The 25,297-nt window shown below is 37.0% G+C and overlaps 1 protein-coding gene across 2 annotated transcripts in view; it reads right to left on the bottom strand.

Annotated features, from left to right (window-relative positions):
* Positions 1-25,297, bottom strand: part of SLC12A7 (solute carrier family 12 member 7) — a 65,979-nt gene that overhangs the window by 5,476 nt on the left and 35,206 nt on the right. The window contains exons 12-22 of one of the 2 annotated variants that reach the window (XM_066323360.1): positions 24,093-24,267; positions 22,079-22,197; positions 21,299-21,397; positions 19,396-19,515; positions 17,580-17,684; positions 15,525-15,693; positions 13,702-13,897; positions 8,274-8,443; positions 7,992-8,123; positions 5,732-5,839; positions 1,898-2,014 (exon numbers count right to left, since the gene is read on the bottom strand). In XM_066323360.1, coding sequence (XP_066179457.1) covers positions 1,898-2,014; positions 5,732-5,839; positions 7,992-8,123; positions 8,274-8,443; positions 13,702-13,897; positions 15,525-15,693; positions 17,580-17,684; positions 19,396-19,515; positions 21,299-21,397; positions 22,079-22,197; positions 24,093-24,267 — 1,510 coding nt within the window. The remainder of the gene's footprint in view (positions 1-1,897; positions 2,015-5,731; positions 5,840-7,991; positions 8,124-8,273; positions 8,444-13,701; positions 13,898-15,524; positions 15,694-17,579; positions 17,685-19,395; positions 19,516-21,298; positions 21,398-22,078; positions 22,198-24,092; positions 24,268-25,297) is intronic. The other variant, XM_066323358.1, reaches the window with a different exon arrangement.

Here is a 25,297-nt window from a genome sequence, read left to right as displayed (position 1 = left end):
ATGCCTTTAGCTGAACTACAACATGACTCTTCTCATGATGCCAGTATGAGACTGGCTGAATTGAAGGCTAGTTATAGATTTAGATTATTATATTAGATTATTTATGCTTGCAAGAGCATATTACATAATAAATTCATGCCAATCTAGCCATGAAGAGGTCTTCTCTTCCCTTTTAACAGTAGAAACTCAAATCAACTTCAAGAACATACAAGTGCATATGCATGTGTGAAGAATATCGTGTTTTCTATTTTCCATTTCCCTTGCTTCTTTGAGAGAAAAAAGAGATTAAATATTTACTTTCCTTCATAATACTTTGTCCATAGGCTTCTCTATTTCCATCAAATGCAACACAAATACAGTATCTTAGGCTCCAAAAGTTTTAAGTGAATTGGTATTTGGGGGCAGGATTCTTTTTGTACTTTGGAGTTTTCTGTTTCGGAGGTGGTATTTCTTTTTTCCTGTGATTGATTGCTTTTTTTAAAGATATTTAACAGTTCTGAAAGCTATTCAGAGACTTGTTAAATCATGAGTTAAAGGTCCTGTTCCATTTGGGAAACTCAGTTATTCACATGTTAAACGTGGTCCTGGTCCCTCCATATACATGTTAATTAAAAATTACATGCAGGTTAATAAAAAGCATGAATAAAATTCAAGCAGATGAGAATACTACTTTTGTTCTCAGAAAAGCAATTCCTCTAGTGGCTCATAAACCATAATTGCAGGTGGTTTTAAATGCTTTTAAACTTTGGTATATTCCCTAAGTTATTTCTTAGTCCCTATTCTTCAGGATTCTCAAATTCTGGAATTCAGTTCTGAGGTTCACATAAATATGTCTTAGTATGGTCTTCCTACACTCACACATGATTAAATGATGAGTAAAGACAACAAATCAGAAGTTACTATGAATACAGTTCTATCACAAGAATTAAAAAAACTAACAAATAGATGCCAATATTGTAAATACTGTGGCAGTATTCAATGAAATAAAATTTCAAAGGAACAACTGTAAGATGAGTTCAGTACAACTATGCTTCAATGGAAGAAAATTTACCATTTTTAGAAAGACAGTGAGACCAAGAGAAATTCTGGACCTATAATACATGCTTATAAAAACGCAAACACAAAAGCACATTTTTATTGGTGCTATTTTGATACTAAGTTCAATTAATGAAACACAACACGTTGCTCTCTCACTCCATGACGAAAGAGAATACAAAAGTACACAGCACTTCTACAAACTAGTCTATACATTTACATACAAGCAACACTTCAAGTGCACACTAAACTCATTGATTACATCGGTGCATTTCCTTTCAGTGTCACTACACGGAATACAGTAATGACATATACAGATTAATAATGGCTTGCGCGCCTTAAAAGTCCTAGTATATCAATATGGTCTCCAAGAATCTTCAGTACTTCAACAGAGGAACTATAAAGGAAGTCAATCGTTTGTGGAAGCATGAAATAAGTTTATTAATGTAACAGCCTGCTTCTGGCTCTTAAGAAAACAGGCAGTCTCAGAAATATGTTTCTTTTACAGAAAATAAGTGTGAGAATATAGTTCATGTCTGGACTATACTTCATAAACCTTGAAGTATAGTCCAGATTCCAGCCAGCTCAGAGTTGAGAAAAAGTTCCTTCATCTCCTCTGCAATTTATGTGCTACAGAATACAGAGCACTAGCTCCTACTAACCATGTGAAAGTTAAATCCTTCTAGAAGCATCATCTAGAGACAAGAAATATAGGGTAAGATAATTTAGAAAAAAAATATTAAAACTGTTCTGTAACAATAAATGATTAAGTTGTTCATGTGTAGTTCAGTTTGCAATAGTGGTACTTGAAGTGTTGCAATGGAAAATATGTCTAGTCATGGTCAGCACTATGTCCAACTACCTCTTCCTCTTGATAATCATTAGTAAGCAGTGCCTGAGCATCTTGGACAATGGACAATGGACTGGAGTAGCTTTTTCTTCTAATTGAGCCTCGAGACTCATCTGTGATGCTCTGAATCTGGGACAAAAAGGTTACCAACAACAACAACAAAAAGTCTACAGAAAAAAAGCAGATACCATATTATTCTTCATTTTAATAGATGAGATGTGGTATGGGATTGTAAGGCTCCTTCTAAAATGTTTACTAGTTATTTATGAAGCCCCTTTACAGGGGTGAAAACATGAAGCCAACTGAGTCCTTCAGCCTCTATGGGAAGCTCAAATATTCACTTGCTTTGGAGGGTCACATCCTTTCATATACATATATGCATATTCAGGTGAATTTTTTCACTCAATTACCATCAAAAGCATGAAAAAAAAAAATAAAGCATGTGAGAAAGCTACTTTTCAACTGTAAAAACCTAATGATTCACAAACTATAATTGTGCTCCTCACCTGCATGCACCCAAAATTCTGCCAATCTTACCTAACAGCACAACCCAACATAATTTGTTGGTGGAAAGAATAATTACTTTCTCACAAGTCCCATTATCATTGCCTTGCCCAAGATCCCCTAGTGAGCATTAACCAGAGTAAGAAATCAACCACCAAAAAGGGAAGCAAGAAAGTGAATGAGGCTCTACATTTTCTTTCCCCTTTGTAGCACTATAACTAAGTCAAATAAATAAATATTTGCCAGTTACACCTAAGTTGCCTTTGTTATGCTTTGCAGGCATGTATGATATTTACACTCGAATAGAAGCAAATTGACCAAGTTTTCAAAAAAAGTAAACAAAAATCTGGTGAGTTCTACAAGAAAACCCAGAGGCAAGATCAAATCGGTTCTGTTTTAAAAGTGACAGTAGAAGGGAAGGTGAGGGTGATTACTCAGGGATAAAAGCACATCTATGACTGAAACAGCAAACAAACACTGTACAAAAGCAAAGTCTCCTCTTTGGGAAGGTCTGAGCTTCATTTGAAGGCGTACAGGCACAGAAGTGAGGTTAAAGCACTAATCTTGGTGGTAACAGGAAACCAAATTACACTCACTATTCAAAGCTGGAATACCAGGTTATATTTGAATGCCTGGAGGTGGATATTAAAAAGCAATGCTACTTTGAACTAGTGATACTAATAAAAGAAATGTTTTTGACATCAGCAAAAAATTGAAAAGAATGGTTCCACTCATTTAAGAAAAGATGATGAAAGTAAGAATGGGCTGGGCACACTGAGTGCATACACTAATCTTGTAGCTCCAGAGGAAACGAAGACATAAACAAAACACATTTTCTTATGAAAATACAAAAGAACAAGGTAGCTTTACATATCGCAATCAGAAACAATAAATGGATATGACTTATTTTTTGACAAGCCAGTAAGTACTAGAGGTTCTTGGAATTATCAAGGAATTTACTTCAGTCCCTGAAATCAATTCAGTGGTATTTTGAATGTCTCAGATTTTACCCTGCCTGATAAGGAAGAAATTGATGCCATAATCATGATGGTGAAGTTCAGATAAAAGTGAGTAATAAAGAAAGAAAATTATGTGGAGGGAATAGAAAAAAATAAAAACTTCCAAGTGAACAGTACATTGAAGTATAGTCCAGATTCCAGCCAGCTCAGAGTTGAGAAAAAGTTCCTTCATCTCCTCTGCAATTTATGTGCTACAGAATACAGAGCACTAGCTCCTACTAACCATATGAAAGTTAAATCCTTCAAAATCTACAACAAATAGATCACTCAAACTTCACTAGAAAAATACTACTGTTCAGCAAAGAAACAATTAAGACTGAATAAGATGTACAGAAAAGTTTGGATTTTTACCGGAAGGATGTTAGGCAGGCTCAAATTGAAAGAAAACTACCATGACATGGGTGAGAAAGAGGATTTACAGCAATAAACTATAACAATAGCAGACATCTTTAGGATCCTTAAAAAATCCTATGAGGTGAAATATTAATAAAGAGAAGATAAAAAATAAAAGGAAAAAAACGTAAAACCCCCAAACTGCTTGGACTTGTACAATTAACACAGAAAAAGAAAAGCCACAAGAAAAAAGCTACCTGTTCTATAAATAAGCTATGAAACACAGCAGAGTTCTCTTGTTTGCCATGGGATGGAAATCATTTGTGATGACATAGTCAGAGCATTCATTATCTTCTACATCACTAAAAAGTCTTGATAATACTGAGAGTTTGCAGAATAGATGAGGGAGTAGAAGCACAAGCCAAAAGGAAACTTACAAATATTCATAAAAATACAGCTGAATGAAGTTTGTTGCTACAATATGGAAAAGAGTAAGGATAGGGGAGCAGCAAAACCAGCATTTCCATCTTGATATTATAGGATTATAGTTTGTTGGCCTAATTTAGGTTCCAAAAAAATTTACTTGACTCATAAAGCACTCAAAATAATGCAGAAACTAAAACACAGTCAGTGTGATTTGAACAAAATCATATTATATTGTGCAATATGGTGTATTTATAAGTCAAATGAGGACTGGCTGAAGGAGGCAGGGCTCTCTAGCATGAAGAAAAGGAGGCCCAGGAAGAATTTTCTCTCTCTGAATTAATTCTCAAGAATTAGTTGTTGCGGTGCTTGTTTTCCACAATGCTTTGTCCCTGACCTCCCTATGAGTTTCTCAAGATTGGTTCTGTCCCAGGATTGTTCCCTCCTTCACCTGTTGATCAGTGATTGATTCCTTCCCCTTGTTCCAGAAAGTTCTACTCTCCTCGACACCCTGTTGGCCCCTCAGCTTTGTACCCTCCCTTTGTATTCCCTCATTGGTCATAACCTTGTAAGCCCCTCCCTGTGATCCTCCCCTACTGGACGGTTATTGGTTACTGTATTGTACTCACCCCTTGTTCCACCCCTGTTTAAAAGATCCTGTATCCCCATGATCATTGCTCTCTCTCCCTGGACCCTTCAGCTACAATAAACCTGTGGTTGGAATCTCACACTGAGAGCCTCCTCCTTCTCTTTTGCCTGATCCTGAATGTCGCTCACTCTGTTAGCTTGGGGTTGTCAATCCCAGAGATCACACCTAGGCATATTCTGTGCCTTGGTAGCGCCATACGTTGGGCACCAACTGATACACTTTCCCTTGAATCCCAGAAGCCCCGGCTTTTAACTACCCAGAAGACAGTAGTAGTGAGGTGGGGGTTGGTCTCTTTTCCCCAGTAACAAATGGTAAGACAAGAGGAAATGGCCTTAAGTAGTACCAGAGGATGTTTAGATTAGACATCAGGAAAAATTTCTTCACAGATAGGGTTATCAGGCATTTGAATGGGCTGTCCAAGGGAGGTGGCTGAAGTTGAGTCCCTGGACGTATTTAAACAACGTATGGATATGGCACTTAGGAACATGGTTTAGTGGTGGACTTGGCAGTGTTAGGTTAGTGATCCAACTTGATTTAAAGGTCTTTTTCAACCTAAATGATTCTGTGATCCTATGACCAAATCACAATCAAAGATAATCAGTATAGCTGCATAATCATGAACCTTAGCTACTGATGTCAAGTTTGGAAAGGCTGTGAATGTATTCCAGACACTGATGCTCAAATGTTTTCCTACCCCACATTTGCACTCTACATAAACAGAAAACTCTTAAAATGCTGTTTAAATAAAAAATTATTTCTTTCCCCATATAACTTTAACCTTGCAAGTAAAACTGGTTGTAGAGAAACACAATGCAGTTATGAAAGTTTTTGACTAGTTAGGAACTGATTAGAAGCTAGAGCCAAAAGATAGTACTTTCAGATTTTTCATGGAACATCCTGTCAAGTCAAAGTTCCTACCTCCCTTTCTCTTTCATTCTTTGATAGCTGCATCTGTTTCAGCATCTGAGATCGCTGTTCCATCATAAGTGTCTTCTCATATGTGAATGCAGAAATATCATTTTCAAACTGCAAAAGAAATTTGCATTAGAAACATCAGAAGAAAAGTACTATTTAGAAGAACAACAATTAGACAGCATATCTATCATACCTGTATTCATTTTGTGGTCCTGGATGTATTCATGGTGTTAGAGTAATCCTAAGCATATAACGGATCAATCACTTCTGTCCTCATTCTTAAAACCTAATCTTCAAATAACAATTTCATACAGTGATCTATCCTACTGTAACAATATAATTGTGGTTTTATCCACATTTTATACACTTGGAACAGACTTCCCACTATTCTGTTCCAACTAGGAGAAGTGAGAGATAAAAGCACATATTTAAACTGAGGGCATTGCTGCCACCTGAGCATGTGTGTACATTTGTTTTCTTCAAAACTGTAACTGCTAGGCACAAATAACATATTATCCTTTCATCAGTGAAAAATGTTCATTAATAGAAGACACTAGCAAGAAATTCTGGCATATAGTCTCATATTGGCTCAAAACTAAAATACAACATAAAAATCTATAGCAGTCACCTGTGTTGTCACTGACTTGTAACAAATCTCTTATCCTCTGGAAAATTCTCAGAATTAAATATTATCCACAGAAGAAAAGAAAAATTTGTATTCCTGTAGTGGTTTAAACCCAGCCAGCAACCAAGGCCCATGCAGACTCTCATTCTCCCACAAGTGGATTTGGGAGAGAATCAGAAGGATAAAAGCTAGAGAATTCATGGGTTGAGATAAAGACAGTTTAATAGGAAAAGCAAAAATTGTGCACACAAGCAAAGCAAAACAAGGTATTAATTCACTGCTTCCCATGGGCAGGTCCCCATCATGTATAATGGTTACTTGGGAAGACAAACAGCATCATTCCAAACATTCCCCCTTCTTCCCTCTTCTCACCAATTTATATACTGAGCATGATGTCATATGGTCTGGAATATCCCTTTTGTCAGTTTGGGACACCAGTGCCAACTTGTGTCTCCTCCCAACCTCCCCCAACTTTCTTGCCAGTGTGGCAATACAAAAGGCAGAAAAGAACTTGGCTCTGTGTAAGCCCTGCTTCACAATAACAACATCATCTTGATATTATCAACCCTGTGCTCAGCAGAAATCCAAAACACAGCCTCATACCAGCCACCATGAAGAAAATTAACTCTACCCTACCTGAAACAAACACAACTTTTTATACTGTCTTCTGCTCAAAATTCAACCAAGGTTGAGCCTTTTCATGGCACTCTGTGTTCTTTCAACTGTACATGCCACAGCATTTGAGACTTTAATGTTTAGTAGTCTAAGCACAGAACAGTAGATTTTCAGAAGTAATTTTTTCCTAAGTAATTAAAACAATCCTTAAAATTGTTTTATGATTGATTAGCATGATAAACCTTTTAGTAAGTTCTGGTCATTCTAAAAACTAGTTGAGATACAGGTTTCGAACCAGTTTACTCATCTTCATCCCACTTCAGAATGAGTAGAAGTTTTGGTGGGGTTTTTTTTTCCCCATGAGTCTTACTTTGGACATTATGCTAGTCATCTTTTAGTGCTGGAAATTACATCCTTGGTTTCCCAAAAAAAGTATAGCTTTTGTCTTTTCTCATAAACAGTTTATGACCTACATTAAAAAAAAGGAAAAAACTTACAAAATTCATTATGTCACTGCCTTGACTTGTGAAACTGTAGTTATACTGTCCTGCTGTTCAGTGCTGGCTGAGGCTGATCAGGCCAAAAACAACTCTCATTTGAGCCTAGGGATTCTTTACTCCAGAGAGGTATTCTTACAGCAGTTGGAGACATAGACAAGTCCATCCTGTCTCATACCATATGTCATAAATTATTAGATTAAGCACATTCAGCATTCCATTTCACTGCTTGCTAAAAATTCAAGCTTTTTCCTTCCTGAATGAACCAGCTCTATGGAATAGTCCTTATTAATAAAGTAAGAATTAATACATAAAACATCTCAAATTCCACTTGACAAACCCATTAAACTCACCACCACACTAGCATTGTAACATGGTAACATAATGATGGTTAACTTCTTGTTCTTTGTGGGACTGCAATCTTTCAATTTCTGTATTTGGGCTAATATCCCTTTATTTGAAAAAAGCTAAATCTGCTTTCCCAAGTTTAGTCCCATTTGCAACTTAAAAATACGTAGTAACAAACCATTTCAACAACTTCCACTTGAGCATTCAGTCTAAGGTGGTACAAGAACATCTGAAGATCCTTCTTCATTTGAATGCTATTATCATCCATTTGAGCGACGGTGAAGATACGCATTTTACACTTTCTCCAAACCTACCAAAAAGATACATTATAACAGTTTGTAACACTGTGATCACTATTACCATGCATAATTTGAACAAGGTGAAGGAGTATTTAATTAGACATGCTTAGAACCATTCAGTGCTAGAAAATTATATCCCAGCCATTTTCCCTTGTCCTTGCCTTATGCTGTCGAAGGAGAAAAGGCAGCAACATTAGCATACCACCATCATGAACAATCCACCACACATCTATATTTCCCTCAGTAAAACGTTCTTGATTTGTTGGAAATAAGTCAATGTTTTTAGCCACCAAAAGCGCTTGTTGAGCTGCAGTTGTTTCTCGTACAGTATCTGTAAGAGAAAACAAGACATTTAATCAAGAACTCCTAGTTTTCATACACAGATTTTGCTTTTGTTTTAAATTCAAAAGTTTAAGCTCTCTTCGAAGTTTAAAGAAGAATATCTTCGGCGTCTTGGCAAAAGAAGAATATCCTGAGTCTCTAAGTTCAGGCTGGGACAAGGTTAATTGTTGCAATAGCAAAGAGGGGTGTGGCTAGGACCCAGACATTACCCTACACTACTCCATGCCATTGCCTAAAGGAGGGCAGAGTGTCTTCTGAAGAGAAGGGGTTCCTTCTGGTTGAGTAAGCATGGTGCTGGCTCTGAGCTGGAGGGAGTGGTTAGGTAGCACCAGTTCCAAGGCAGAGGGAGAGGTTGGGGTGGCATGGCTGTAATCAGCTGGAGCTTCACAGTGAGCATTTTTGCCTCATTCTCTCTTTTGGACACTTTTTGTTATTAACATCGTGGCTGTTTCCAGTAAATTATTCTTAACCTGTGATCTTCACCTTTTGTGCCTCCAATTCCCCTCTCCAAATAGACACAGGGGAAGAGGAAAAACGAGTAGCATGATTTGGAGTGTCTCAGTGGGAACACTAAATTAGGGAATTCTACTCCTAAGCCACAACAATCTTTATTGGGTGTCTGATGCGAGGCACAATGCATTGAGAGAACAGGCTGTCCAGAGCAGGCTGGAAACAAATTTGATCTAGGCATTTTTTGTTTCAGGTATGGAGCCACTGGTCACAATGTTGCTTGGCCTGTTCATGTGGGAGTGGTACCTAATCCTGTATACATTCCTGTACGTGCTTCTTATGATATATTTCAGATTAGGAAGATGGATCAGGATTTCTTTGCTGATGTACTGAGGGATATCAGTTTATGACATGATAACGTCAAGGGCAATGACAATCATTTGGGATGTATATTGACTGTTACTCTCATACTCTTACCTCGAGCACTACCTTTGCATGTTTACTAATCCACACTCTGTGGCGGGAACAGGGGAGGATAATTTTTCCCAGCTTTTCATCCCCTTTTCCTGGCCTTTTCCACCCCCTTCAGCTTGTTACATTATGAGAATTCTGAATTCCATTTGGATGTTAAGGAAATCTTATTCTTGAAGTTAAGCCTGCCAGGTCTTCTCCATCTACACCACGTTTAGAGTGGAGTTTTCTAGAGAGGTTATTCAGAGATCTGTCCTAAGGGTGTATAGCCATGAGGGACATGGAAAGTGGGAGAAAATGGGCCAGCTTTTGAAGGATTAGTCTGCTCCAGTGGTTTGGAACTTCATTCCTGAACAACCACAGGACCCTGGTAAAATAACAGAATACTTGACAGAAAAATGCTGTGACAATTCCAGGGAGATGTGAAGTTCTACAACCTACCGGGCCTTGGCTACTCTTTATTGGACATTCTGCAATACAAGACAGCAGTCTCAGGTGGAAGAGGAGTAAAGCAGACTGACAGGCACTGTGGCCACTCAAACAACAGCTGAACCAGAGGAACAACCTGTGCCAGTAGCAGTCACCCCTATACAGAAAAAGAAATCAAAGACAAAATCAATTAATTTAGTGAAGAATAGAGAGGAAGGAGAACCCTCACAGCAAGATGAACAGGCAGGGCCAGAGATAATCACCCAATCTCTATCTCCAGGCGAGCTGGATATGCTAAAAAAGAGATATGCTAAAAAAATTACAGCCGCCAGTCAGGTGAGCCCCTAGTGACTTAGTTGCTCTGATGCTGGGATATTGCTGCCTGTTATATGAAACTAGATGGTAGTGAAGCCAAGCAACTGAGATCCCTGACATGGGGATTGGGAAGAAGACAGAAACTCTCGGCCTCTGGAGGTAACTCCTGTCAAGCATGAAGGAAACATTTTCTCAAGGATCATCTTGTACTGCACCCAAGCATGTGGAACACCATGGAGAAAGGTATCCAGTACATGAGAGAATTAGCTGTGCTGAAGGCAATCTATAAGGATTCAAATAACAGTCCCCTGTAGATCCAGATGAGGTCCACTGTACACAATCCACACGGGAGAAATATGTACAGCATGTGCCATCATTGTATGCTAACTCATTGGCATTGATGTCAATGAAAGGAGAACAAACAGTGCTTCAAGCAATGATCTGACTCCAACAATATGAAGATCATCTTTTCCTCCCCCTAATGACCTGTGCCTTGGTTATCCAAGACTGCAGACAGATTCGAAAAGCTTGAGCAAGTTAGAGAGGAGGTGTCCCACGCCCTGCCAGTATGGACCAGAGTTGCTGCTGTAAGAAGCAGGACTGCACTGAAAAAGGGTGAGGCTCCAGAACACTTGGAATACATTGATGACAGCATCTTGTGAGGCAACACAGCAGAAGTTTTTGAGAACAGGGAGAAGATAACCCAAATCATCTTGGAGGCCAGTTTTGCAATAAAGCAAAGTAAGGTCACGACACCTGCCCAGGAAACTGAGATTTTAGGAATAAAATTACAAGATAGACATGACCAGATTGCCATGGATGTGGTCAACAAAACAGCAGCTACATCCTCACCAACCAGCAAGAAGGAAGCACAGACCTTCCTAGGCAGTGTGGGTTTTTGGAAGATGCATATTCCAGAATACAGTCAAATCATAAGTTCTCTCTATCATATGACTTGGAAAGAGAATGATTTTAAGTGCAGTCCTGAACAACAAAAGGCTTTTGAACAAATGAAACAGAAGACTGTTCGTGCAGTAGCCCTTGGCCAGTCAGGACAGGACAAGATGTGAAAAATAGGCTCTACGCTGCAGCAAGGGAAATTAGTTCTTCCTGGAACAGTAGCTGGGGAGAATCAACAATGACTCCTGGGGTTCAGGAATCTGGGATACAAAGGATCTAAAGCCTGTTACACTCCTACTGAAAAAGGGCTACTGGCATTATAACTGAATACTATAAAGGGGTTCAAACTTCCTCAGCAGTTTGATTGGCACCAAAGCACAGCTCCTCCTGGCATCCTGACTGCCAGTGCTGGGCTACGTGTTCAAAGGGAAAAACCCTTCCACAGATCATGCCACTGATATTATGCAGAGTAGGTAGGTCATGCTGATCACACAGCAAGCTTGAACAGGAAACCTTGATTAAACAGGGATCTTGGAAGTAACCACAAACTAGCCGAAGGGTGAAAATTTCGTACTAACATCAGAGGAGGAAAAGCTGACACATGCTGAAGATGTCCTACCATATAATCAGCTACCTGAAAAAGAAAAATGTTATGCTTTCTTTACTGATAGTTCCTGTCATATTATAGGGGTACATGGAAAATGGAAAGCTGCTGTATGCACTCCTATGTGGTGAGTCACAGAAGCTATTGAGAGACATAGTAAATTCAGGTTGCAGAGCTGAATGCCATCCAGCTGGCTTTAAGTATCACTGAACAAAATAAATGGCCAATGCTCTAGCTGTACATTGACTCATGGATGGTAGCAAATGCTCTGTGGGAATGGCTAGTGTGGAGACCCTCATGCCAATAAACGCATTTTCAACAGCCCTTCCCTGGAAAAGTGAAGATGAAAGGTATCTCAGATGTAAAAAAAGGCTTCTCCCCATGGATCCTTGCAGACATTGTACAATCTTCTCCCTGGGTTTTGCAAGCCCATCATCCACCCCATGGCATCCCCTTTCCCTGTTTCCCTGTTGGCTGTGGGGCTTGGTGTCCTGTTCCTCTATTCCCTATGGTCAGGCCTCCTGCCCTGCCCCTTGTATCACCCACGAACCTGAGAATCTATATAACTAAGAAAGACCACATGTTCACCCTCTTTTTGCCTCCAGATTCACCTTCAGCTCACTGGAATAAACGCTTGCAGGAAACTGTTCTGGGGCTGGGGGCCTTCTGCCTCTCTGCTGAGCTAGCCTGGTAAAGTGTGTGGTTGTGTGAGCTTGATTGCTTCCTGAATACTTCTTAAGCAGTTTCTTTAGATTTAGAAAGGCTGTAGCTGCACTCCAAAAAGACACACTGTTACAGGCTAGAACTATGGAAAAAGACCTATTGGCAGCACAGAGGTAAAGCCACCCGGGGTGCTGAATTGTGGCAAGACCTCTGCCTGGGTAGAGAAGTTGACTGTAAAAGCATGCCATGTAGATGCACACATACCCAAAAGTCAGGTTATTGAAGTACACTACAATGGACAAGTGCAATGGGCAGCCAAGAATGAAGTCTCTCAAATAGATGTGGACTAACAACATAGGCTGAATTATTTCTGGCTCAGTGGGCCAATGATATCTTAAGTCATGAGGAAAGAGATGCAATGTATTGATGGGCTTGTGATCAAAAAGTGGACTTAACCATGAACAATGAATATCGGCTATGACAGATGCACCAGTTGTAAGCTCCTGATGCAGCTTGCAACCAGCCCTCCTGCTCTGGAAGACACTTAAATAGAACCACAGCCATGGACTAAATGAATTCAAGAGACATCTTGGAGGAATGGATATTGACTGTGGAAATTATACTTGTTTGTATATATATATATGTTGGAAGGTGCAGGATCTGGGCATGACAAAAATGGTATAGAATATGAGGTGGATAAAGTTTTGGTTCTGGCCAGGACAGGGCTAACTTTTGCAACAGCCAGGAGAGGGCATGGCTAGGACCCAGAGGTTATTCTATACCAACTCAGGTTATTGGCAGGGGCAGGGGTAAGGGAGTGTCTTCCATGGAGAAGGGGTTTCTTCTGGTTGAATAAGCATGGGGCCGGTTCAAAGCCAGAAGGAAAGTCTGAGCGGCACCAGTTCTGAGCCAGAGGGACTGGTTGGGGTGGCATGGCTGTGGTTGGGTCAGTGTCCATTGTGGACATTTCTGCACATGAATCACTCTCTTTTGTAAACTTTTTGTTATTAACACTGTTGCTCTTACTGCTCATTGCTGTTTCCAGTAAATTGTTCTTCTCTCAATCTTTAACATTTGTGCCTCCAATTTTTCTCTAACCCAGCCCAAGAGGGGTGGGGGAGGAGGAAGGGGGACAAGCAAACAGCAGTGTTGTTTGGGAAGTCTCCATGGAAGCACTAAATTGCTGAGTAGCATTCATAAACCATGACAATGATTTTTGTGACCAACCTGCTTAGAAGAAGAAAAGCAAACCTGTGTTTGAAGAGGGCTGAGAAAACCCACTACAGATAAAATCAGAAACAGATAAATATTCAATTGTCCACCAGATGTTCAGTAGCACATTTTCTCCACACAACAAATACATTAATTACACAGTTGAATTACAAATGCAAATGAGAAAGTCAATAAACACATACCAACAAAATTTTTCCATGAGAAACGATTTTCTGTCTGCTTCCATGACTGTGGCCAAGCCATCAGGACTGTGTTGTGCTTCATCCCTCCCAGACCAGCTGACTGAATCAAATAGGATATTCCATCTCTGAAGTTAGGAGAAACCACAATCTGGCAAAATCCTTTAGTCTTTTCTACACTCATTAAGGCCTTAACATTCTGCAATAAGAAAATTACATATAGGGAAATACAAACCATCAACACTGAGGATTTATCATTTTAAACAGATGGGGATTTTTAAAGGCAGACAGAAAAAAAATCTGTATTTCCTACAGGTCTCCTAGAAACACTTTCTACTTTAAATTTTCCAGTATCAATGAGGCTGGCAGATGCTAAAACTTTTACAATTCATCTTCATTTCCATTTTAAAAGCAATACTTTCCTGAATCTTAACACCAGATCTGACTTTCTAGAGAACCCATGGATTAGACTTCCCCTTAACTCATTCATTTTCCATCTCTCAGAAAAACAGCTAAGTTAGGCCATCTACAAATAACATTTCAAATTCTCATGGGTAAACAGTTTCAGTTTAAAGGATTTTTTCTGTTTTATTTCATAAGCCTGATTTTGTACTCTTCATCTTGTTTTCTACTTGTACATGTTGATAGCAACAGCTTAGTAACAACTACTTTCACAATATAGCATAGCTAGACTTTTCAACTTGTTTTCAAGTTCATTGGTATCTTGGAACCTTTTCACGTGATATCAAATAAGCCATCTATCTTTATACTTTGCTATTTTAAAAACCACTATGGATAAGCCTGAATACTAAGAGGAAGAAAAAAGAAAACTGTGATGAAATGGGCAGTTAGCTATGTTAGCTAGTCCATTTCAAGATTTTAAATGCTCACCTATCTAAGAGATACCAGGTCTGAAAAAAATCACAGGGGTTTTTACACACCTTTGAAGACTACTTGGATCAAAACAGTAGATGTATCAACTGGTACTTTTGGACATTTCAAAAAATACAAGAAACATTATACTTTCTCCAAACGTTTCCTCACCCTATAAAGATAGGACTAGGAGAATTTGCATAGGCAAGTAAATGCAAGTAATATTATTAAAAAATATTGAAACTAAATTCACTTGTGTTTGTAAACATACTTAGACATAATTTTAAATTATAAGACAACTTACTATTTTTTTGGTACTTACTGTCTCTAGAAATATGGTATAAACAGGAAAAATAAAATAAATCATCTTAAGAAGGATCCTGTTCACCGTTTTCCAGCAAAGACTACTCCTAATCCTAATTCTGCTATGTATTTCTAGAAGGATGTAGAAACATATCATGAGGATGATATTATGCCAAACATTAGCATTTGTTAGTCAAACATTAAATTTTTTGTTAAATATATGTCATTTTCTTTATGAGATAATTTGTTAGAACTTGGTGTTTGTTTTGTGGGGGAGGGAGTTTTGTGCGGTTTTTTTGGAGGAGGGTGGTGTGTGTGGGGCTTGGGGTTTTATGTGTGCGTTTTTTGTTTTGGGAGTAAATATTTTTTGTGTGTAATTTGATTGTAAGTCCAGGGCTCTCAATATTAAAGAAAAAGCTAGGAAGTATCAGTATTGTCTTATCTATGAGAAAATTTTATAAAACATTTTGCTACATACACAAATCCATTCTTTTTATATAATCATTGATTGTGCTGAAAGCAAAAATACATGTTTTATCCAATACTTTACAACAGTCTGTTTTCATTCAATGCATGAGTTATCCAGATCCAGATTCAACATTTAAATACTAATGTAAATTACAAGTATTTGCAAACTCTCTTTTACATACCTCTTCTGCTTTCTGAGTTTCTGTACATTTATCTAAGTAGATTCCCTGAAGCACAGAACCCACAATAGTCAGTCCTTTACCAGCCTTCAACTGAGAGGTAAAAGAAAGCAATCTAGGGTGTTTCACTAACTGCTTGTTATCCAAGTTTAACAAGACCAAAAGTTGAGGTCTGCCAAAAAAGGAAAAAAATGTTTAGTGCACACACACATACATTCATTAGGAAGAACTGGAAAATTAAAATTAACTATTAATAAAATGCAGATTAATTGCTTAATTCGATGGAAAACAGCCAACTCCTAAGTAGGTAAGCCATAATTTGCAATAGCAACAACAGTTCATGTACAGAATACATAAATCATCCCAATGTCATTTTGAAAAGCTCCACTAAAGACCAATTTTGCCTAGAAAATTATAAAATTACTCTTCCAATGTCATCTGGTGCAATATGCTGCTTGAAATGACTAAACACTGAATGCACATCACATTTTTTACTGCTCCATTCAGTTGGATTTGGAAAACCTCTAGAAACAGACCTCTGGGTCACCTCCTCAATGCTTAATTATTTTATCATGTTTTCTTATTCTCCTATCCTAATGTGCCCCAAGAAATACTACTCCATCCTCTTAGAAACCTTCTTTTAGTTTTTGCATGTTTGTAAGTTAGCCACAATAGCTTTTAGGGTTCTCTTCAGCCTCCTCCAAGCTGAATATGCATAGCCCCCCTCAGCCTCTCCCCAGAGGAGAGATGCTCCTGTGCTCCAACCATCATCTCCAGTCATATCGATTTGAGTTTATGTCATTCCTACATCACGGTACATAAACATGGAAGAAATATTCTAAATGTATTCTAATAAGTGCTAAACAACAAAAAAATATTTCCCAATATATTTACTTCACAATGTACTATCCATTTTCTTGTCAATACTGTCCAGCATGCCATTGCCAAGACACACTGCTGGATTACTATCTACTAGGAACCACAGGATCTTTTTACCAGAGCAGCTTCCCAGTCTTGTATCACTGCTCTGAATATACCTGTGCCAGGTACTGGACTCGCAGTTATCCTTCTGGATTTTCATGATGTTCTTAATGACCCACACCTCTACCTGCGTAAGGTCTGTACCCCTTAATCATACCAAGAGTACCCAAAGTTCAGTTTCAACTGCATACTAGATGAGGATACACTCTATTTATTTCCTTTAATCAATATTCAATCTACTTACTTGTTTCAAATCAACATTTTATACTTTTCCTGTCATTGCTACAAATTCAAAAGACTGACAACAAGTTGGATCATACTTCCTACCTCAAAACTAGCACAGTTTAAGATGTAACAAGATGCTTCAGTTCTAGTAATTACATTGACACATTAGGAAGATATGTCATTTAGAACTGAAGCAGTCAAATATTTGACAGGATTGTCAACAATACATTACATTGGTGTCTCTGAGATGCCAAGTTCATCAACCCCAGGAAAAATGGTAAAATAATGCCACTATACTGAAAGACAACAGAACACTGCATATGCATGCACCCCATGATACTATCACTGAGCCATGACTAAAACTAAAGTATCACATTACATTAATTCAAACAAATAAAGGGTCCTCTGTAGATTTGTACAATGTATTTCAGAAGGAACATACACAAAAGCAAAAAATAAAATATTGTACTTATGGAATTGCAGTGTTTCTTCTGCAGAGACAGTGAGACTCAATGATAACTTTTACTTTGAATCTGAAAATCTATAAATAATCAAACATTACAATTTGATTATTTATAATCTTCTGCACTTTTGAAAACCATGTCAACATGATATGGATTTAAGTTCGTTTGCCCATACTTCTAGCAAAGCTGATTAGATGCTGACCACAAATCACATTCCATTTCAGTAGAATATTAGTATTGCAATGATATCATTGCCATGCCCAAGTTGTGAATTTCTCAAGCCCAAGTGAACTTCATTTTATCTTTACTTCACTGCTTTACCAGCAGCATTCCCAATATATTTGCATATTTCAAGAATTAAGTGACTCTGAAAAACATAGGACTCTACCTCCAGTTCTTGGTGTGAGGAGGACCATCTTCAACACGCAGCAAAGCATAGCGAGCTGCATTCAGAGACAGTCCTCGGATTCCATCACCCCATTCTTTTTCCGCTCTTCGGGATACAAAAGAGATTTAATTTAACAGGGTCCCATTTATTTATCCAAATCAAGTATTTTTTCTCATGTGGGGAATAATGGATGTAAAAAACGATCACTCTTTTTTTGCATGAATTCATGAAAAAACCTTGTCTTGTAGACTTAAATCAAGACTGAAGACTAACCAAGGTGAAGCAGTTCCAGGCCCCTTTAAGGTAATTTTTTCCATATTTATAAATATTTACTATAGTCTAGTTTATTTACTTCAGAAGCACTTTTGTAATGGTGAGAGATACTTAAGGTACTTTTTAGCACTGGAATGAATAAGTGAAGGATTTTTAAAAGGAATTATTTTAAAGTAGCAACATTAGCAAGTCAAACTTGACTTCACGTGCATTAGTATAACCTGTTTGGCCCTTAACATCACCACGATAGCCTTCTTAACATTTTTTCCTTCCCAGCTTCTCTCCCAGAAAGCCTAAAGCTCCACCCATTCTGCTGACCATTTTCAGTCTCCCTACATCTTCCAGTCCTTTAAAATCCAATATTAGAAAACGGGTGGTTGAAAGTGGTCAGGAGAATGGATTCTACAATGGCAAGGGGTCCATCTCCCTTGCCCGCCTCCCTCCCTCTGATTTTCACTCATGAATTTTCTCTGAACTTTGCTGCTTCTAGAAAAGCATCTCCTTCAACAAGGTAAATGTCCTAGTATGCGCTAACATTTGGGGAACTTATATATGAATTTGGAATTACATATAATTTTATGTAAGCACATATATATATATATATATACATATATATATATATATATATATATACACACACAGACACAGAACTGATCTGATCTGATTTCCTTATCATTACCCCAGTAAATGGAGATGCTAAAATCCAGAAATCCAGGAAAGCATCTAATCTGGAAATGGAGATATTAAAAGATGGAGAATCCACATCCACAGAGTGGAACAGTTTATACCAACAGATCCACTTAAGACCTGTGCTTTATCACTCATCCAAACAAGTGGCCTAGCTTCAATTATCTGCTCCAAGATCTTACTGTTCTCTTACAGCATGGGGTTTCTTTCCTTAGAAAGGGATAGCATGCACATTTACTGATAATAATTACCTGTAGTGTTTGTATACGTTGTTTAGGGTTTTGGCGGGGGGGGGGGGGGGGGGGGCGCGGTTTGGTGTTGTTTGCTGATTCTATTTTTTGGAGGTTTTTATTTTTTTTATGAACACAGCATGCCCTTTAAGACTCATAGTTGCTCAGAATGTCCTACAACTATGACTATGTCTTGACAAATGCATATAGTGCAATGTACATTGCAATTCAAAGATTAATCCTAGAAAGCAATTGAGTCAACACATATGAAAAAGTAGAGTTTGAGCTTCTGCACAAGGTAATAATAATTTACAATTCTGTAATAGCTGCTGCTTGATATTGAGAGGTAATGTTCCTGAAGTACACCATCATCTCAGCTCCAATGAAAGTTGCCCAGACGTATTGGTTCTTATTTCTGTCAGTTCTTGCTCTTGAAAAGTTTGTAACAGGGCTTCCAGAGAAATTCAAATCTGAAAACTTACAATCCTTAATAGAGGTTGGATCTTACCTTGTTTCAAAGAATACTCTGAACTTTATTACTTCAGTTGTATCTATTTTATACAAAAGAGCTTTTTGCTTAATGGTAAAGATATTAAATATAGAATAAATAAGATATACGGTCTTACCCTCTATATTCTATGTATTTGTATATACATCCTGCGATTAGCATGGCAATCAAAGCATAGTACCAAGAGCAAATGAACATCAAGGCAAGACATAAACTCATCCCCAGGAATGAAAGAGTCCTAAAAGAAACCATTTTTTCCATGTTTTAAATATGCATGCAAATGTTCTACAGAGTTAATTTCTTATTTAACTTCCTGAAAGGCGTTTCTCCTTCAAAGCCTATTTTTTAGCTACTATAAAATAAAAAATACATTATCCCAATTTTAGCTTATATGAAAAAACTGCATTCAGAATCTTTGCACGACATCTAAACAATCTAAACATAAAACATCTAAATTAGATGTAACAATAGATGTACTACATTTATCAGTGTTGAAACTTCATTACCTCCAAGTAAGGTCAGTTTCAAAACACATTATCACTTATTATTGTTGATCTGAATTTAAGCAAAAAAATTTCAAACAGTAATAAACAACTTTGTTACTTCCAGCAAAAATAGTTGATTAGTTTAAATTCAGTTTAACTCGTCAATTCTATTCTTCATTTCTGTTGTGGACTGTCTCTTGGCCAATAACATAAGTCAATAGAATACAGAAAACAATCTTTTAAACGTTACAAAGAAAGAATGACGGTAAGCTGAAAAAATTATAAAAGCCTTTCCAAACTTATGTCTATATGCCTGGTTTACCCACACTTATCAAATACATATGTAAATCACCTCAGAATGGACAGTTCTGTGTATGCTTTTAGTCATATACAACCTCCCAAATTCGTTTTCACCCAATTTCTAAATTACAGCTAACTTCCACTACATTGACAGGGTATCAATATAGTCAGCTTTGGTTTGGTACCTTTAGTTTGGTACTTTAGTACACTGAGTTCAATTTTAAACTAAGGAAATGCTTTCTACCAGTTCTGAGGACATTGGTCTTGTAGTTTGTGTAAAAGAACAATAGCTGATCTTTTATACCTAAATTAATATAAGACTCTACTTTCACTCAGAAAATAAAATGCCATCTCAATTCCAACTGAACACTCCAACACCTGCTTTGGCTAGAAGTAGTCACACAGTGCGTCAGCTGCCTCACTGATGTCTCTGAGAAAAATATAAAAAGGAGCTGTTGCCAAATGTATGTATTTGGAGGGTTAGGTGTCAAACTAGTATGTAACTACTGAGCAGATTCAACAAATTTTTTCAAAGCCAAAACTGCAACATTTAATTTTCACTCAATTCTTTAAAAGGAAAAAATTGTAAGTAACTCTTACATCCTTGAATCATGTCAGCTTATCTACTAAATGCTCTAGTATTTAAGGTTATTTCATCATTAAAATTTCTCAAAAGAATTATTTTGAATTAAATTATGTACTTTTAATATATAGTTTAAAAAATCAAGAAGTTTCCCAATCTTAGTTTGAGATGTTTAAACTCTCAACCCATTAAAAAAGAGTCATCACATCATCAGTGAGCCAACTTTTGTACATTGAATGAGTTTTTTTTCTGTAGAAGTTTTGGGTTTGTGTATTTTTTGCATAACCAAAATGAAAATCGTCCTAACCTTCCTGAATGCTTTTACCAGTTCTCCTTAAATATATATACAAGGCAGATTTTATGGTTTTTCATCCTCATTTTCACACAGAAGATCTCTTGGCTTTTAATCAGAATAAAATGTCATCCTGTAACCCGTTTCCAAACCATCTGTATTAGCCACATGTTTTCATGATCACTGTTATTACTATGGCGTTATTCTAAACACATGAAAACAAATTATGCTCTTATTGAGTGCATGAATCATAACTCATTTAAGTCAGTAAAGGAGATTTTGTTTTATTATTGCAATAAAATCAACAATTTAGCACTGTATAGTTAGTTTCAACCCTTCTGAATGAGGAAATGTTCCCTACCAGTGGTAATACTTGAAACGAGGTCTCCAGTTTGGAGTTCGCAAAAGCGTTTGAACTGCACAAGCCAGATTTACAAACATATAGCACATAAGGAAAAACCTGTTAAGAGAGGAAAAGCATTTTCTAATGAGAAATGTACTAGACAGATGTGCATTAAAATATAAACACAATCCAAAAAAGGGAAGGAAGGTGTCCACTTTGCTGTACACTGTGTTCACAGTGGCCAAGAGAACACAAGACATACATTAGGATTACTTACAGAATACTAGGCCTCAAGATATGGTATTACCATAATATAGAGTCTCAAATACATATTTTGGAGACAAACGTGGCAAATAACTGACAATAATGGTGTATCATTTTTGGCTGTGACAGAGCTAATTTCCTCCTCTTTCTATAGTAACTCAGATGATATCATGTTCTGGACAAGGTCAATAAAATAAAATTCTATTTATATTCTAAGAGACTGAATTTTGTATGTCTCTATTAGATGCACATGACCTAAAATAGCAGTAATTGTTATTTTAAAATCCAGGTTTTTTGAACTTGAACATATCCTTACTAGCATTCCAGACCTCTGTCAGAAAAACTTTTTTGTGCATAGAAATTAGTTCAGCCAAAACATATTGTTGTTTCATATTATCTCCAGGATCAAATAGGAATATAATTTGCTAGAAAACAAAGCCTAACCTGTATTTTTTCAAAAAGAAAATTACCTGATTAATTTTAAAATAAAATACTATTTAACATAAGAACACAAAACACCACACTCATACTTACATTGAAAGAATTGGTGCTACACTGTCCAATGAGGCTATCAAAATTCCTATTTCACAAATACCAGCAGTGAGGAGCAGAGCCCAAGTTGGTTCTCCATTTGCTTTTCCATGACCAAATATCTAGTTCAATTCAAGTTTACAGTAAGATTAGGGAAAGCTGTATACAGCAATAAACTATGGTGCAAATGATGAACTAACTTATTTAGTACTAACTGGAAGTAAAAGTAGTTACAAAGGAAAATGATGCAAACTATGCTATGAAAAGCCGAAACTAAAATTGCAAAACACATATTTCCAACAAGAAGTATGCTTTCTAAAGTAAGCAATGACTATGTAACATTAAAGTCCTATGGCAGCTGTTGTTAAAATAATCTTAGGAAAATTAAAAACCATATGCATAGAGATTTATGCCTAGTAAAAAGCTAATAGAGTTTAGGCCAGTATTTTTTTGTAACATAGAAATTATGTGTCAATTCAGTACTTGTTAACATAATATTGATCCTTAAAGAGAACTTAAATAAGACTATGGTCCTACATAGAGCCCTATCAAAAACCATTTTGCATGCGGTAATTTCCTTTATGGAGAATTCTGTACAGCTATACTGGTGACAGATGGAAAAATGCTTTGCCTGAAGTTCTAGTGGTATTTTTCTACCCCATATTCCTCCATTCAATTAGAGAAATTAAGTCCTCATTCAGTCTCCATGCTGTCTTCTTTTAACTTCCTATCCTCCATCAATTTTCCTACCATAATATCAAAATCCTCTTTTTTTCTACTCATGTTTCAAGCCTTTTTGGTTTTTTAACTTAAATATGTCAAACTCTTGCTTCTATAATAATTTCCTTGCATTTCCTTGATTGTCCATGCAGTAGCCATATTACTCCAAAACAAGTGCATCCTTAAGTGTCAAATCCTTCTAAATATCCCGCATCTCTTCAGTTTTCTTTCTCTCACTTCCCAAACTGCAAATCTTTCATTTTGATTCTTCATTCCTTTCAAGTCTAACTCCAAAAACGTGTAATCATAATGTCATCCTCTCTCTACCGAATTTTTGCTACAGGCAAAAGTAAATTTTTCTTGTTTCTTTCTCTATACTACCCAGAACTTAAAATTTATTGCATTCCAATACCTTTCCATTGACAAATCAAACTCTACCACTTGCATGTTTAGTGTATTTATTTTCTGTCACAGATACAGATAGTCTTGCAAGTCTTGAGGTAAGCTTTAGTGTATTTGTTTTCTGTCACAGATACAGATAGTCTTGCAAGTCTTGAGGTAAGCTTTCAAACTCCAAACTTCATAGAGATCATATCTTTGCTCTCCAGATGCTATTATCTTGTGGGATTTTATTTACTTATTTTTAGCTCAAGTGTAGTTGTCTAGGTTTTGTAGAAGCAGCCCAGAAAGAATTTTGTTATCATCTTCTGTTTGTCAGCTCCCTTATTTCGAGAAAAATCTGACTTATTTCTTCTTAAAACAGAGAATGCAGAGATGTGGGAACAAATCTTCATGCTTGGAGTCATGGGATGGAATTCTATTGTTACATTTTTGCTGACTTTATTTACCTTACAAAAATGAGTAAAAATTAGAATTTCATCTCTGTAACTTGAGAAGTTTCATGCAGTTCCATAGTGAGATTAAACAACTCTGTTCACAAATACAGGCAGCAAACACAGCCTAGAGTCTAGAAGTTCAGTTATTAGTTGCTTCTTAGTTCATTTATTTCCATATATAGAATACTATATTTTCTCAGTTTGGAATCACTAACTTTTATGTGTAAAAAAAATTAATTAAATTGCACTGCACAAAAATATTGAAGCTCAAACCTTGTGCTACAATAGCCTGATCTATTATTCTACAGAAGTAGAACTGAGTTTCATATCTTTTCTTCACACTCTACAGGAACAGGAGTATTAATACTTCTTTTAAGTTTTTTCGTTTGGTTGGTTTAGTTTTTTACAAAATAGAAGCTACATTGGAAGTACTATATCCACAAGAACACAAAAAATCTCACTTGAATAAATGGTACAATGCCATCTCTTGCAATGGCCTGCAACAGCCGGGGTGCACCAGTGAGACTCTGAAGACCAGCACCACACGTTGAAAAGAAGGAACCAATCACAATAACCCATGGAGACGGCCAAGCCAATGTACCAACCACCAGATTTCCATTAACTGCTTCTCCAAACCTTAGGAAAGAACAGGGGAAACAAAAAACCATTAAAACAAAACAAAAAAGAGTCAGTAAGCTTAAAATAACTTTTACTATAGCTTCAACACCCGCATTTCAATCTTTCTTCTCAACAGCATTTTTTAACAATAAACAGTATGTTAGAGCACACGTAATAGGACTTCCCAACCAAGCAACCTCCTTTTATTGTGCTGTTTTAAAGAAGATATAATCACTTCACATCAAGTGCTGCTTCTAAGCAGATATAGTGCAATTATCAGATATCTTGCAAACTTTTCCGAATTATCAGCAATAGCAGGAGTATGTACATATATATCTTACAGATCCTTGTGACAGCTAGGAACTAGTTTGCAGAAATCTGTTCCACTAGTAATACAAGTATATCTTGAGACATAAGCAGGAGATTCACAAAAAGTATTAGCCTTTCCTTTTAAAAGTGTGACACTGACATACTAAAAGTAAATAGAGAAATTACTAGACAACCATTTTGAGCTTTCCACATCTTTTGCCTGTTGTGCAACCTGTTGCAATTTTCAATTTACTACAGCAAACGAGTGAGTAGAAGACAGGAAGACGTGCTCTCATTACAGTCCTAAGAGTCCCATCCAATACTACCTCTGCTTTTTTTATTTAGATACCTAACTTTATGTTAATTTAGGCATGACTTGAACAAACTACAAAAAGATTATTCTTCCCTCTCCCCTCCTTTGAACTGACAGTTTTGTTTTAAAACCCAGTAAGGTTCTTGTAGTTAATCTTACTGTTGTTAAGTCAACAGCCAAAATTAATTTTAAGGCTATTTCTACTGTGATACCACCATTATTTTTTCCCAATGTGTTCAGGTTTTTCATAATAAAAGGAAAAGTCTACAGAAATGAAAGAAGATAAAAACTAAGGAAAAATATATGCTTCTTGTCTTTTCAGACTTGCTTTTAAAACAGGGTCAAGCAACACACCAGTGAAGTGAATATAATAAGCCAGCGTTCGAATTCTTGCTTATGCCCAAGTTTGAATGCATGACTACATAC

The sequence above is a fragment of the Sylvia atricapilla genome, chromosome 1, assembly GCF_009819655.1.
Source record: "Sylvia atricapilla isolate bSylAtr1 chromosome 1, bSylAtr1.pri, whole genome shotgun sequence".
Classification (NCBI taxonomy): domain Eukaryota; kingdom Metazoa; phylum Chordata; class Aves; order Passeriformes; family Sylviidae; genus Sylvia; species Sylvia atricapilla.
The sequence above is the reverse complement of the archived record's forward strand: the minus strand, read 5'-3'. Positions and strand labels throughout refer to the sequence as shown.